At 42.3% G+C, this 13,612-nt stretch overlaps 1 protein-coding gene across 1 annotated transcript in view; it reads right to left on the bottom strand.

The window, feature by feature from the left end:
- Window positions 1-13,612, bottom strand: part of LOC124037636 (protein phosphatase 1H-like) — a 43,505-nt gene that overhangs the window by 15,957 nt on the left and 13,936 nt on the right. The window contains exons 2-6 of the mRNA XM_046352547.1: window positions 9,513-9,684; window positions 8,344-8,703; window positions 1,951-2,063; window positions 1,328-1,412; window positions 430-548 (exon numbers count right to left, since the gene is read on the bottom strand). Coding sequence (XP_046208503.1) covers window positions 430-548; window positions 1,328-1,412; window positions 1,951-2,063; window positions 8,344-8,703; window positions 9,513-9,684 — 849 coding nt within the window. The remainder of the gene's footprint in view (window positions 1-429; window positions 549-1,327; window positions 1,413-1,950; window positions 2,064-8,343; window positions 8,704-9,512; window positions 9,685-13,612) is intronic.

Genomic DNA, 13,612 nt, shown 5'->3' with positions numbered 1-13,612 from the left:
CTCAGAATGTCTGGGTCTATCAGAGCATTCCCCGTCATTCATACGGACAACACAGAATGTCTGGGTCTATCAGAGCATTCCCTGTCAATCAGCTTTCCTGAGTGCCATGGATGAGAATGAGAGTTTCACATAGACAAAGTGATTGCGGACATTATTTCAATAGTACTGTGTAGTTGCAAACTGTAAAGTTCCAATGACAATTCATGCAAAGATGCCTAATTTGAATGATCTAATGATTATGGATCTCATGACTATGGTAAAATGGTGGGGTAGGATGATTTACTGAATGCAGCATCGGTCTAACTTATTCCAATGAGAGGACCAAGGCCCTCATTACTTCAGTTCCAGTAATCAAACAAACCACTGGTGGAAAGAAAGACAGACACAGAGAGACAGTTGGGTAGACAGACCAGATAGATAGACACCCACCAGCCAGACATAGTGAAGTCCCGGTAAAGCATCCTCTTCCCCACCTCCTTCCTCTGTACACGTCTCGGGAACTCCAGATGTGTAAACTCGCCTCCTAACAGGTGCGGCTGCATGTAGGCCTTTACAGAGAGAAGAGAGAGAGAGAGAAAGGAGATTGCCTTCCTATCCACTGGGCATTTCAATCACACAGTCTATTAAACCAACCAAGACACCAGGCAGGAGAGTTAAGCCTAGTTACTGTCTGTACAGGGAGTCATATGTTGTGATAACTGACAGCTGTGCTTAATAAGAACAGAGCAGACCTGGGTTCAAATACTATTTGAAATCTATCAAATACTTTGATCGTTTTCTCTGCCTGGGATGTTAGATGGCTGGGGTTTGCACTTTTGCAACTAGTCTATTGGTTCCATTTGCTCCAGTCAAGCACAGCTAAAGTTCGCTATGATTCAGGGGGTTGTAGTCAAGTTCCTCCACTTACCGGGAACTGTGGGAGCTATTACGCAGACCTGAGCAAAGAATATTAGCATTTTGTAGTTTATTTCCAAATATCAACAATACAATATTCAAAGTACTCAAAAATGTAGTCGACAATAGTTTGTTTGATCTAAAATACTGTATATGATCATTAGTGTCGAGGTCAATAACTGGATCTACACAACAAATGACCTGGGACATGGATTTATGTCCCTTTCAGGCATTTAGATAGATCTAGGAAACCGTTTGTGAGGAGCATTGACTCAAACAATAGAGCAGAACACTTTTGCAGTTTAAAACAATGACAAAAATACATTTACATAATGAGTGAGACATACACTTACACTTGACATCATGTTCTTATACATATGTAGTGACTTTGTGGTCATGTGTTGTGATACAGTAGGTCAATTCTTCCTCTTACCAGGAACTGCAGGCGCTGCCTCTCTGACTCTGGTGTGAACTCAGTAGACATGGGGATTACCTCTCCACCTTGGATAATGATCGCTCTGAAGGGCAAAGCAACAAAACAACATGTGTTTATTTCTGTTAGTGTGTGTGTGTGTGTGTGTGTGTGTGTGTGTGTGTGTGTGTGTGTGTGTGTGTGTGTGTGTGTGTGTGTGTGTGTGTGTGTGTGTGTGTGTGTGTGTGTGTGTGTAAATACAGTACAATGGCTCTCCCACACCACATGTCTCTGCAAGAATGACCTTAATACCAGTAGACAGCATGTTTTCTCTGTTAGCCAAATTGCAAATCAAAGGCTTTTTAAAATAACCACACATTTGCGAATCATTATATTAATCAAGTGTGCAACACTATGTGCAATGTGGTTTAGATGAGAATCTCCTGTATAGTTTGAATTGGTATCCTTATTTTGTTTGTCTATATACTATTACAGTATGCTAATAGCTGAACTCAAACCTGAAGCCGGAATGTGGCTTTGGCCACACCACATCAAAGGTTAGTGTAAACAGAAAGGTTGAGAGGGATGGATCTCACCAGACATATTTTACTCATGGAAATCCACCCGTGTGCCATGTGTCTCACCTGCTGTCCCCGGCATTTCCAACATAGAGCTTTCCCAATAAAAAGAGTGCACACAGAGCAGTACAGCCTCCTGAGATGTTAAACACAGCCTTGTCTCTCTCAATCTGGGCATCCTGAAAACACAACCCAACAAACACATAAGTACACACGCAGCAAAAAAAGCTTGGTCTCTAAGCATATATTTTCCAATTACAAAGTAGCATGAAAGGACCTGATGTGGATTAAAGTCCTTGCTACAGTAACATACCATATATAACATTTGCATTTATAATGGATCCCGATTAGCTGATGCAAAGGCAGTAGCAACTCTCCCTGGGGTCCAAACACATTAAGGACGACTCACAGTAAGAGCATTATGTCCAGGAGCAAAAACAATAAATGAAAACCTAAAGATGAGGGGAGGTTTGAGGGAGTACTCGTTATTACACGGCTTAATGAGGTTGATTCATTTAGCACTAATTAAAACAGAGAAAATTATTTTAAAAATCCATGATGTTAATTCATTAATAAGGTGAATAATTAATCCGTCACTGAATTCATCAAAAAGCTAACAAACAAAATGTAACCAATCAACCAACCAACCTATAGCTCCACCAAAATGATGTACTATTTCACAAGTTAACCCTTTCTATTCTATACAAGTGAGAGAGTCGTGGAGAAGTTCAAATGGTTTGAAGCACAAACCAGAGTATGTAGCCTTGTCCGAGCAAAAACAGCTCATAGGGCAGCAGCCAATCTCATGTTTCTGTAGCGTGAAGCAGCTTGATGTGTATTGTAGACCCCCCCTGGATAGGATGCTCGTCTATCGCAGGGTCAACAATCCTACTGTGACACTGGCTGTATGAATACGGGTCCAGACCAGGAATTGATGAGTGAACATGTGTATCCTGGGTTACAGCAATGTCATGAGTCTGTAGAGATATGTTACGAGTACTCTGTCCCTGGCATGTAGTCCGCTGTGGAAAACACACACGGTTACTTTTACAAGACTGCGTGCGTGTGGTTTGTGTCAAATAAAATTGTATAGGGCCGAATACAACAGGTGTAGACTTTACAGTGAAATGCTTACTTACGAACCCATTCCCAACAATGCTGAGTTAAAAAGTAAGACAAAATATTTGCTAAATAAAAAATAATATATATATTTTTTTTTTTACTGAGTTACAGTTCATGAGGAAATCAGCCATTTGAAATAAATGAATGAGGCCCTAATCTATGGATTTCACATGACTGGGAATACAGATCTGCATCCTTTGGTCACAAATACCGTAAAGTAAATGGGATCACAATGGACTTGTCACTACCTTCTGTGCATTCAAATTTCCAATTGATAAAATGCAACTGTGTTCGTTGTCTGTAGCTTATGCCTACCCATACCATTTCCCCAGCACCACAGGGCATTCTGTTCATAACGTTGACATCAGCAAGCTGCTCACCCACATGACGCCATAAACGTTTCCTCACAACTTGAGATATCGGTGGCATTATGTTGTGACAAAACTGCACATTTTAGAGTGGCCTTTTGCCCCCAGCACAAGGTGCACCTGTGTAATAAACAGGCCCTAGTGACACGCCAGCAACCGTTTCCCACCACTGCTGTCGGCTTGGAGGAGAAACACATTTCTCAGGAGATGTGTGTGTGTGTGTGTGTGTGTGTGTGTGTGTGTGTGTGTGTGTGTGTGTGTGTGTGTGTGTGTGTGTGTGTGTGTGTGTGTGTGTGTGTGTGTGTGTGTGTGTGTGTGTGTGTGTGACGAAGGGGGAACGACGTGAACAAACGTGTCCTTCACCCAGGGTGAGTTTTGAATCTGTAGCGGTGCATACATATTCATCCTGTCAAACGTCTGTGGCTGCAGGGAGGGAAGCCTTCAATAATAAATATTTTCCTCATAAACAACTAGCTACACCTTTCTTCCCTTATGGCATCTGGTAGGCACAATGAAAAAAAAAATCACAATTAACCATACAAACAGTCAACAAGTTAGGATTAAGGTTTTTACCCCATTACAGGCATAATTGACTATAGCTTTAGTGGGTTAAATGCATGTATTTCCAGAGCAGCAGAGAGGAAGACTGGGCTTCCCAAAGATCTGATCTTCCCCTGTTATTTCTGTCCTTCTGTAAACAGATTGCTGATAAGGCCGTCGTGAGCCATGTTTCTTTTTGATGTTTACTTGTCTCTGTGTGTTTATCAGGCTCTGGCAGCCTCCTCCAGACACGGCCCGTTTCCATAGGAATGTGGTGATTCATGTCAGCCTGAGAACTAGACTCCGAGCCGGTGGTTGGTGGTTACCCCAGATAAGAGAGCGGTAAACTAGTCAGACAGAGTTACTGGCTAATTTTGCACCACCACCCCAATAATGATGACAGATTTACATTAATTTGAGAATTAGGTTAATTAAAATAAGAAGCGAGAAGAGATGGGGGAGCAGAGGGACAGAAAAGTGTTGCCTTGTCCCTGCAAAGAGAGAGTGACAGAGATAAAGAATGAGAGCGATAGAGAGGGAGAAAAGAAAAGAGAGCAGCTTTATCACGTTATGAAATCAAGTATGTGAATAGTGTGGAATATCACGGTACGGGTTTAACATCTAAAATTCTCCATAATAGACTGCTGTGGAATCAAAGCCAAAAATGTGTGACATCCACTCACCTGTATCGGCATGACCGTGTACTGTTATTTGATGAAATTCTGGATTTATATATAGATGTTTAATCTTAAATTCTTGTACATAACACTTTCATTCTAACACAATCGTTAAGCATAAACACAGTCTGAAATGTGTACAGGTGCATGAGGTATGGTGTATTATTACTAGTCTCGATAGATTGGGTTGACAGGTACAATAGGCTGGGAAAATCACACTAACTCTCAATAAATGGCTGCACACTGCCATCTAGTGGTGATGTAGAGGAAACAGCTACCACGGCAGTACCCAGGTTTGTCTGAAGTTATGCATGTTAATGTCAGCAGTTATATGGAACAGGTGAGATCAGAATGCATTTTGGCACTCATATCAGCATTTCAGGCTTAGATATTATCAATTAGCTAGACACCAGGAGGTGAACTCTCTCTCAGATATGTAGGAAACAACAGCTGAAGTCAGCAGGGACAAAAGCAAGAATCCTCAATAAAAACGTAAGACAACGAGGCTAAAAACCCACAACCTTCGTGACCCCTCATTGGCCAATCCTGTCATGACCACCCTTTTGATTGGCTCCGTGTGTATGACCACTAGGCTGCTGACTGAGCTGAATTTAAGTCCACACATCCCCTTACAGCCCCACAACCAGATGTTGAGCAGCACAGACATTTTTGGAGGGCCTGCGGGTTGGAAGGGAAAAGTCCACCAAATACGCTACTGTGGATTGACTGGCACCATATGCTGCTGATTTGAAGGGAACAGTCACAGATAATGGATTAAAGCGATGGGGAGATAGAGAGGGGGTAACATGCCTTATCACTGGCAGCCAGCTGTTAAGACACCCACTCGTCTTAATGCTAAGGAGCTGCCGGAAGAACACACAGACACAGCTGAAGATGGAGCAAATTCAAATCAAACCTGGAGTTAAGAAACATTGTAAACTGGGTGGTTCGAGCCCTGAATGCTGATTTGGCCTGGTATATTAGACCGTATACCACGGGTATGACAAAACATGTATTTTTACTGCTCTAACAAGTTAGAAATAGCAATAAGGCACCTCGGGGGGGTTGTGGTACAGTTGAAGTCAGAAGTTTACATACACTTAGGTTGGAGTCACTAAAACTTGTGTTTCAACCACTCCACAAATTTCTTGTTGACAAACTATAGTTTTGGCAAGTCAGTAAGGACTTTGTGCATGACAAGTAATTTTTCCAACAATTGTTTACAGACAGATTATTTCACTTATAATTCACAGTACCACAATTACAGTGGGTCAGAAGTTTACATACTGTGCCTTTAAACAGCTTGGAAAATTCCAGAAAATTATGTCATGGCTTTAGAAGCTTCTGATAGGCTAATTGACATAATTTGTGTCAATTGAAGGTGTACCTGTGGATTAATTTCAAGGCCTGCCTTCAAACACAGTGCCTCTTTGCTTGACATCATGGCAAAATAAATCAGCCAAGACATCAGAAAGAAAATGGTAGACCTCCACAAGCCTGGTTCATCCTTGAGGAGCAATTTCCAAATGCCTGAAGGTACCACGTTTTTCTGTACAAACAATAGTACGTAAGTATAAATACCATGGGACCACGCAGCCATCATACCGCTCAGGAAGGAGACTCATTCTGTCTCCTAGAGATGAACATACTTTTGTGCGAAAAGTGCAAATCAATCCCAGAACAACAGCAGAGGACCATGTGAAGATGCTGGAGGAAATAGGTAGAAAAGTATCTATATCCACAGTAAAATGAGTCCTATATCGACATAACCTGAAAGGCCGCTCAGCAAGGAAGAACCCACTGCACCAAAACCGCCATAAAAAAGCCAGACTACGGTTTGCAACTGCACATGGGGACAATGATTGTACTTTTTGGAGAAATGTCCTATGATGAAACAAAAATAGAAATGTTTGGCCATAATGACCATTGTTATGTTTGGAGGAAAAAGGGGGATGCTTGTAAGTTGAAGAACACCATCCCAACCATGAAGCACAGGGGTGGCAGCTGTGGGGGTGCTGTGCTGCAGGAGGGACTGGTGCACTTCACAAAATAGATGGCAACATGAGGAGGCAAAATGATGTGGATATATTGAAACAACATCTCAAGACATCAGTCAGGAAGTTAAAACTTGGTTGCAAATGGATCTTCCAAATGGACAATGACCCCAAGCATACTTCCAAAGTTGTGGCAAAATGGTTTAAGGACAACAAAGTCTAGGTATTGGAGTGGCCATCAACACAAAGCCCTGGCCTCAATCCTATAGACAATTTGTGGGCAGAACTGAAAAAGCGTGTGTGAGCAAGGAGGCCTACAAACCTGACTCGGTTACACCAGCTCTGTCAGGAGGAATGGGCCAAAATTCACCCAACTTATTGTGGGAAGCTTGTGGAAGGCTACCCGAAATGTTTGACCCAAGTTAAAAAATGTATGGCAATGTTACCAAATACTAATTGAGTGTATGTAAACTTCTGACCCACTGGGAATGTGATGAAAGAAATAAAAGCTGAAATAATTCTCTATTCTGACATTTCACATTCTTAAAATAAAGTGGTGATCCTAACTGACCTAAGACAGGGAATTTTTACTAGGATTAAAATGTCAGGATTTCTGAAAAACTGAGTTTAAATGTATTTGGCTAAGGTGTATGCAAAATTCTGACTTCAACTGTATATAGCCAATACACCACGGACTGTATCTAGGAACTGTGTTGTGTCGTACTTAAGAAAAGCCCTAATGCATGATATATTGGCCATATAAATAATATTTTATTTGTCACAGACATGCGTTTAGTCAATGTTATTGCGGGTGTAGCGAAATGCTTGTGTTTCTAGCTCTCACTGTGTAGTAATATCTAAGTGATTTCTAACAATTTCACAAATACCTAAATCTAAAGTAAAGGAATGGAATTACGAACATATAAATATTGGGTGAGTAATGTCAGAGCGGCATAGACTAAGACAGTAGAATAGTATAGGATACAGTAGAATAGTATAGGATACAGTAGAATAGTATAGGAGACAGTAGAATAGTATAGGAGACAGTAGAATAGTATAGGATACAGTAGAATAGTATAGGATACAGTATATACATGTGAGATGAGTAATGCAAAATATGTAAACATCATTAAAGTGACTAGTGATCTATTATTAAAGTGGCCAGTGATTGGATGTACCACACCCCCTCGTGCCTTATTGCTTAATTAACCTACTTCAGACATATAGGCAGAGTATGTCTGTATGTGCATTAACCAGACAGTTATTATTAGAAAGAAAGGAGGAAGCTGCAGTCATACAATGCTTACTAGTCCTATTCCCAGTGGGTTGCGATGTTGATCTCCGTATGCCAAACGCTTAAATAAATTGGCGCGAAAAAATACTGTATTTGCCGAGAGGCCGCTGATCAATGTCCATCAATTGAGCAGATAATGGATAGTTAAAGTGTGCTGCGATGTCTCTTAAAGTGAATGTGCTGTATTTAATTGATGCTGCGGTGTCCCTTATGCTATAATTCATGTCTAATTAATGCACGGTTAATATATGTAGAGTCCCTTACTCCCAGAACGGCACTCAGCACAATTGAAAATGCGTTCCTTCAGACCGGAGTTCAACAGGCCACAACATAGTCGTTCAGATAGAAAAGGATGTAGAACAAATATGTCGGTATCTGACATGTAAAACAAGGAATCACATCCACTGTTTTCATTACACTTCCATTCTACAATGTTCGCCTACTGAACATATCCCTGAACTCACCATCTCTTTAAAGGCGTTCTCAATGGCTCCCATCACCATGCTCTCGTGATGGATCTTCTTCTCTGTGAAGAACCTGGTGGGCGGGGGGTGGCTGGGGGAGCCGGGGGCCCCTGCAGCCCCCCGCAGGGAGGCGGCCCTGGTGATGCCCCGGTGGGTGGTGGGGGTGAGGTGGTAGTTGGTGGGCTCTTCCCCCTGGATGATGGGGGCCAGCTGGGCCGGGTTCCTCAGGACATCCAGGACCTCCTGGAGGTGTTCTATGATGTGGTGTTGAAGCAGCTTAGATGCCACCACCGCTGCCCCTGAGCCCGCGTGGCCGTCAAACAGACCCCAGTAGTGGAAGGTCAGTCCGGGCTCCACGTCCTGGACACACACAGTATTTCAGAAGGAAACAGATATTCCCTAAACACAAACATATACCGTTCTTTTTCTTTCTGTGGTAGACCTGAAAACTGTAGCACACACATAGGAAGCTTGTGTACATCTCAGAGACTATCAAATATACATATATTCCTGTGTGGTCCGCTGCATGCAGACACACACGGGAATTTAAGTAGAACAAAACAAACGCATACAAACCACATGCAGAAAAATACATCACTAGACTTCATGTACCTAAATCACTTTCATATCCCACTGTAGCTGCAAAACTATTGTTTGCAAGCAGTCTGCAGTGTACAACAGAGCATGCCAAAAACAGTACATCATGCTTGACTCTACACTGGTATTATTTCACTGTCTGATGAAGTGATTAAATGGGGCACTTGTGTAGGTGTATATTGGTGTAGGCTTTGAGTGGGCCTGAGTAGGGCGGGTTGAGAGGGACAGGAGGCTGGTCATCTACAGGAACACAGCTACTAGTCTGCAGCTCTGTAACCAACCCTGGTCATCTACAGGAACACATCTGTGTGTTAGTGCTGGAATATCACAACCCTGCACACCACACCCTGCAGCTCGCTCTAGAACCAGGCTTAGCGACCACTGCTGTAGCTGGAAGGCAGTAGACTGTAGCCTCATTTCGCCTTGCTTACCAGGCTTATATGTCAGGCTGGATAAGAGACTATGGATGATGTGAGGCCGGGGAATAGAAGAGTCTACAGGTCCTGATGTGATAGAATGAGGAGGAAGGCCCCAGGGTATTAGACTACATCTGGAAAGGGGGGACTACTCACAGTGTTTTCCCTGAGCGCCAGCCCCTCTCCATTGGGCAGAGAGGACCTCCTCCGGGTGGTAGGGGGCCTGTTGGAGGTGGAGTTGCCCCCGGCACTGGGTCTACTCCTCACCACCACCACCTCACAGCACGCCTGGTCTTCGTTCAGATGGCTCTTCCCCGCGTTGATCACCCTGTGGGAGAGGGAGGCCAATGGGAAGCAGACACACATTCATTTCTCTCGTAAAGTAAGGGCAGCAGGTAAATCTGAACCAGTGGATACTTTACGTAAACAAACAACTCATACAATGCAACAATAAATGAGAAAGAATTGGAGGGAGGGAGGAAGCTGTGTGCATTCTGGAGAGCTGAGCACCTGATTTCTGGAGAGAGATGTATGTCTTCGCCATACACCTCTCCCCTTCTTGCCTCAACATTTTCAATTACACTTCAAGACACATTATCTTCAAAACTATTTCAGTGGTCACAGTGGTATCAGTGGTCACCAACCAGTCCATCACGGTCGACTGGTCGTTCTCCAAGGCATTCCTAGTCGATCACCAAACATTTCTATAAAACCCCAACAAAGCCTTGCATTCCTATATATTCTTTTTTTTCTTCATTTCATGTTGTTGACGGTAGGTGCACTTGATTCAGTAGCCCTGGTGCCGGGAAAGCATCGTGTTCCCATTTTGAATGATTTCATGTGTGAACGTAAAACTTCACCTACCCGGCAGGCCCAGAGAGCAAATCAACTGCAACTATAGGCTTACTGCTGGCCAATCAGATAGCTCAGATCTGCACAGTTTCCTCGAGCCATGGACTGTAAAAATAAGCTTTGAACGCACAGCAAAGTTGATACTGTGATATTTCAAAACCACGACTAGACTCAATGAATACAGCAAAGAGCTGCTGTTTTTATGAGTAAGTTCATGTGTAAGTTGTCATTCAGCACTGTCAACACTTTGTTCAACACTTAAAAGCCATAAAATGTGCCTTTTCCCTACTTCCACTCAAGCCACAACCAGCACTGCACCTATAATGAATGAATATAGCAAACTCTTCCAATAATCCTGCTTTGCTATTATTAACAGCTTGTGTCTCTTAATATCAAGAAATATTTCACTTTCTCTGGTCATAGGAGTAGCAAAATGAATTGGTGCATGAGGCAGAAATAATGCAGTGCGACTTGAATTTCACCATCAGTGAAATGAGTGAGAGCAGAGGGATGGTGAGTCAGGTGAGGCAGCCTCACAGCTGCTCCCTCCCCTCAAACTGACCATCAGATGCAGGTCATCAGTCCAGAAAAAAGTACAATATTATAACATACACACACACACACAAGAGTTGAAATTGGAAGTTTACATACACTTAGGTTGGAGTGATTAAAACTCGTTTTTCAACCACTCCACAAATTTCTTGTTAACAAACAATAGTTTTGGCAAGTCGGTTAGGACATCTACTTTGTGCATGACACAAGTCAATTTTCCAACAATTGTTTACAGATATATTATTTAATTTATAATTCACTGTATCACAATTCCAGTGGGTCAGAAGTTTACATACACTAAGTTGACTGTGCCTTTAAATAGCTTGGGAAATTCCAGAAATTAATGTCATGGCTTTAGAAGCTTCTGATAGGCTAATTGACATAATTTGAGTCAATTGGAGGTGTACCTGTAGATGTATTTCAAGAACTACCTTCAAACTCTGTGCCTCTTTGCTTGACATCATGGAAAAATCAAAAGAAATCAGCCAAGACCTCAGAAAGAAAATTGGAGACCTCCACAAGTCTGGTTCATCCTTGGGAGCAATTTCCAAACGCCTGAAGGTAGCACGTTCATCTGAACAAACAATATCACTCAAGTATAAACACCATGGACCACACAGCCGTCATACCGCTCAGGAAGGAGACGCATTCTGTCTCCTAGAGATGACCGTACTTCGGTGCAAATGTGCAAATCAATCCAAGAACAGCAGCAAAAGACCTTGTGAAGATGCTGGGGGAAAAAGGTACAAAAGTATCTATATCCACGGTAAAACAAGTTCCATATTGACATAACCTGAAAGAACGCTCAGCAAGGAAGAAGCCACTGCTCCAAAATCGCCATAAAAAAGCCAGACTATGGTTTGCAACTGCACATGGGAACAGAGATCGTACTTTTGGGAGAAATGTCCTCTGGTCTGATGAAACAAAAATAGAAATGTTTGGCCATTGTTATGTTTGGAGGGAAAAGGGGAAGGTTTGCAAGCGAAAGAACACCATCCCAACTGTGAAGCACGGGGGTGGCAGCATCATGTTCTGGGGGTGCTTTGCTGCAGGAGGGACTGATGCACTTCACAAAATAGATGGCATCATGAGTCAGGAAAATGATGTGGATATATTTACGCAACATCTCAAGACATCAGGAAGTTCAAGCTTGGTTGCAAATGGTTCTTTTAAATGGACAATGACCCAAAGCATACTTCCAAAGTTGTGGAAAATGGCTTGAAAACAACAAAGTCAAGGTATTGGAGTGGCCATCACAAAGCCCTGACCTCAATCCCATAGAACATTTGTGGGCAGAACTGAAAAAGTGTGTGCGAGCAAGGAGGCCTACAAACGTGACTCAGTTACAACAGCTCTGTCAGGAGGAATCGGCCAAAGGTCACCCAACTTATTGTGGGAAACTGGTGGAAGGCTACCTGAAATGTTTGACCCAAGTTAAACAATTTAAAGGCAATGCTACCAAATACTAATTGAGTGCATGTACACACACTTCTGACCCACTGGGAATATGATGTAAGAAATAAAAGCTAAAATAAATCACTCTACTAGACATTTCACATTCTTAAAATAAAGTGGTGATCCTAACTGACCTAAGACAGGGAATCTTTACTAGGATTAAATGTTAGGAATTGTGAAAAACTGCATTTAAATGTATTTGGCTATGGTGTATGTAAACTTCCGACTTCAACCGCATGTTCACTCAGCTGTGTCTCACAAATAATACAACAAATGTTCTATACCAGTGTAATCATATACCTAAAATGTTTAAATATATTTTCTAAATGGTCTGAGAAGAACAATGTCTGCAGGGCAATTCAAGCATAGCCAATATGCAGTGATAATGTATTGGCCTATAGCCTACTGCACAAACCTCATTGCAACAGAACTGTTTTTAGTTGGTGAATGTTGCACAGGCTTACGTTTAAATATGGCTTCCAAAAAAATCTGAGCAGTACATCTCAGCTTGCATTTTGACTCCGAAAGTGATCTGAACTCAGAAAAGGTTGGTGACCACTATTTAAGGTACTTTTCACTGACAGCCGCAACTCAATCTGCTAGGCCTACTTCCACGCACACTGCCCAAATTGCGGGCTTTCCAATGCCTAAGCACTCGTGCTTTGAAATAATCTACAGCTATTTTTTATGTTTACAGAAGCTAATGATCCTCTGTGACTAAGTCATGCTCTCTGGTGAAGTATTTTCAATGGCTTTATTTGTACATGAGGAATTATATCATTTTGGCAAAACATACATTTACTTTAGGGGAAGCCAGCACCCAAACTTTCCAAATCACAAGTGGCTAAAACCAGAGATATGTAGGGTATGTAATGACAAGACGCTCATGTCTCCACCCTAACAATGGGAGGCATTGTTCTAAAGGCGCGAAGGCAGGCAACAAGCTTAGGTCTGCATAGTATGCCCATAGAAACACATTAGGCTTATTCTGGACAGATTTTGGTGAGAGTGAGCCCTCTTGCTTTGCCTCTTCCTCTCTGCTGAAACTCTCTTACCGGAGAGAACAGCACAGTGAGCGAAACAGTGCCCCTCTGTCTCAGTATGTGTAGACCATGTATCTGATGCGGTCTGGCCAGAAATAGTATGACATTCCATCCTCTATTTGTCCAGACAGCATCAGATACATGATCTACACATATCGAGACAGAGGGGGCACTGTTTCGCTTGCTCAGCTGCTTTATCTGAGATTGATGTGTCTTTCTGGTGTAGACATGGTTGGGCCTCCCTTCTCACATTGAGCAAAAAATAAAATACATTGTTATTAAGATGTCTTCAATAATATTGTGGATAATCATGCTCCGTACAAAAAAATGAAAGGTTGAAAGGTAGATCGAATG

The sequence above is a fragment of the Oncorhynchus gorbuscha genome, linkage group LG06, assembly GCF_021184085.1.
Source record: "Oncorhynchus gorbuscha isolate QuinsamMale2020 ecotype Even-year linkage group LG06, OgorEven_v1.0, whole genome shotgun sequence".
NCBI classification, from domain to species: domain Eukaryota; kingdom Metazoa; phylum Chordata; class Actinopteri; order Salmoniformes; family Salmonidae; genus Oncorhynchus; species Oncorhynchus gorbuscha.
The sequence above is the reverse complement of the archived record's forward strand: the minus strand, read 5'-3'. Positions and strand labels throughout refer to the sequence as shown.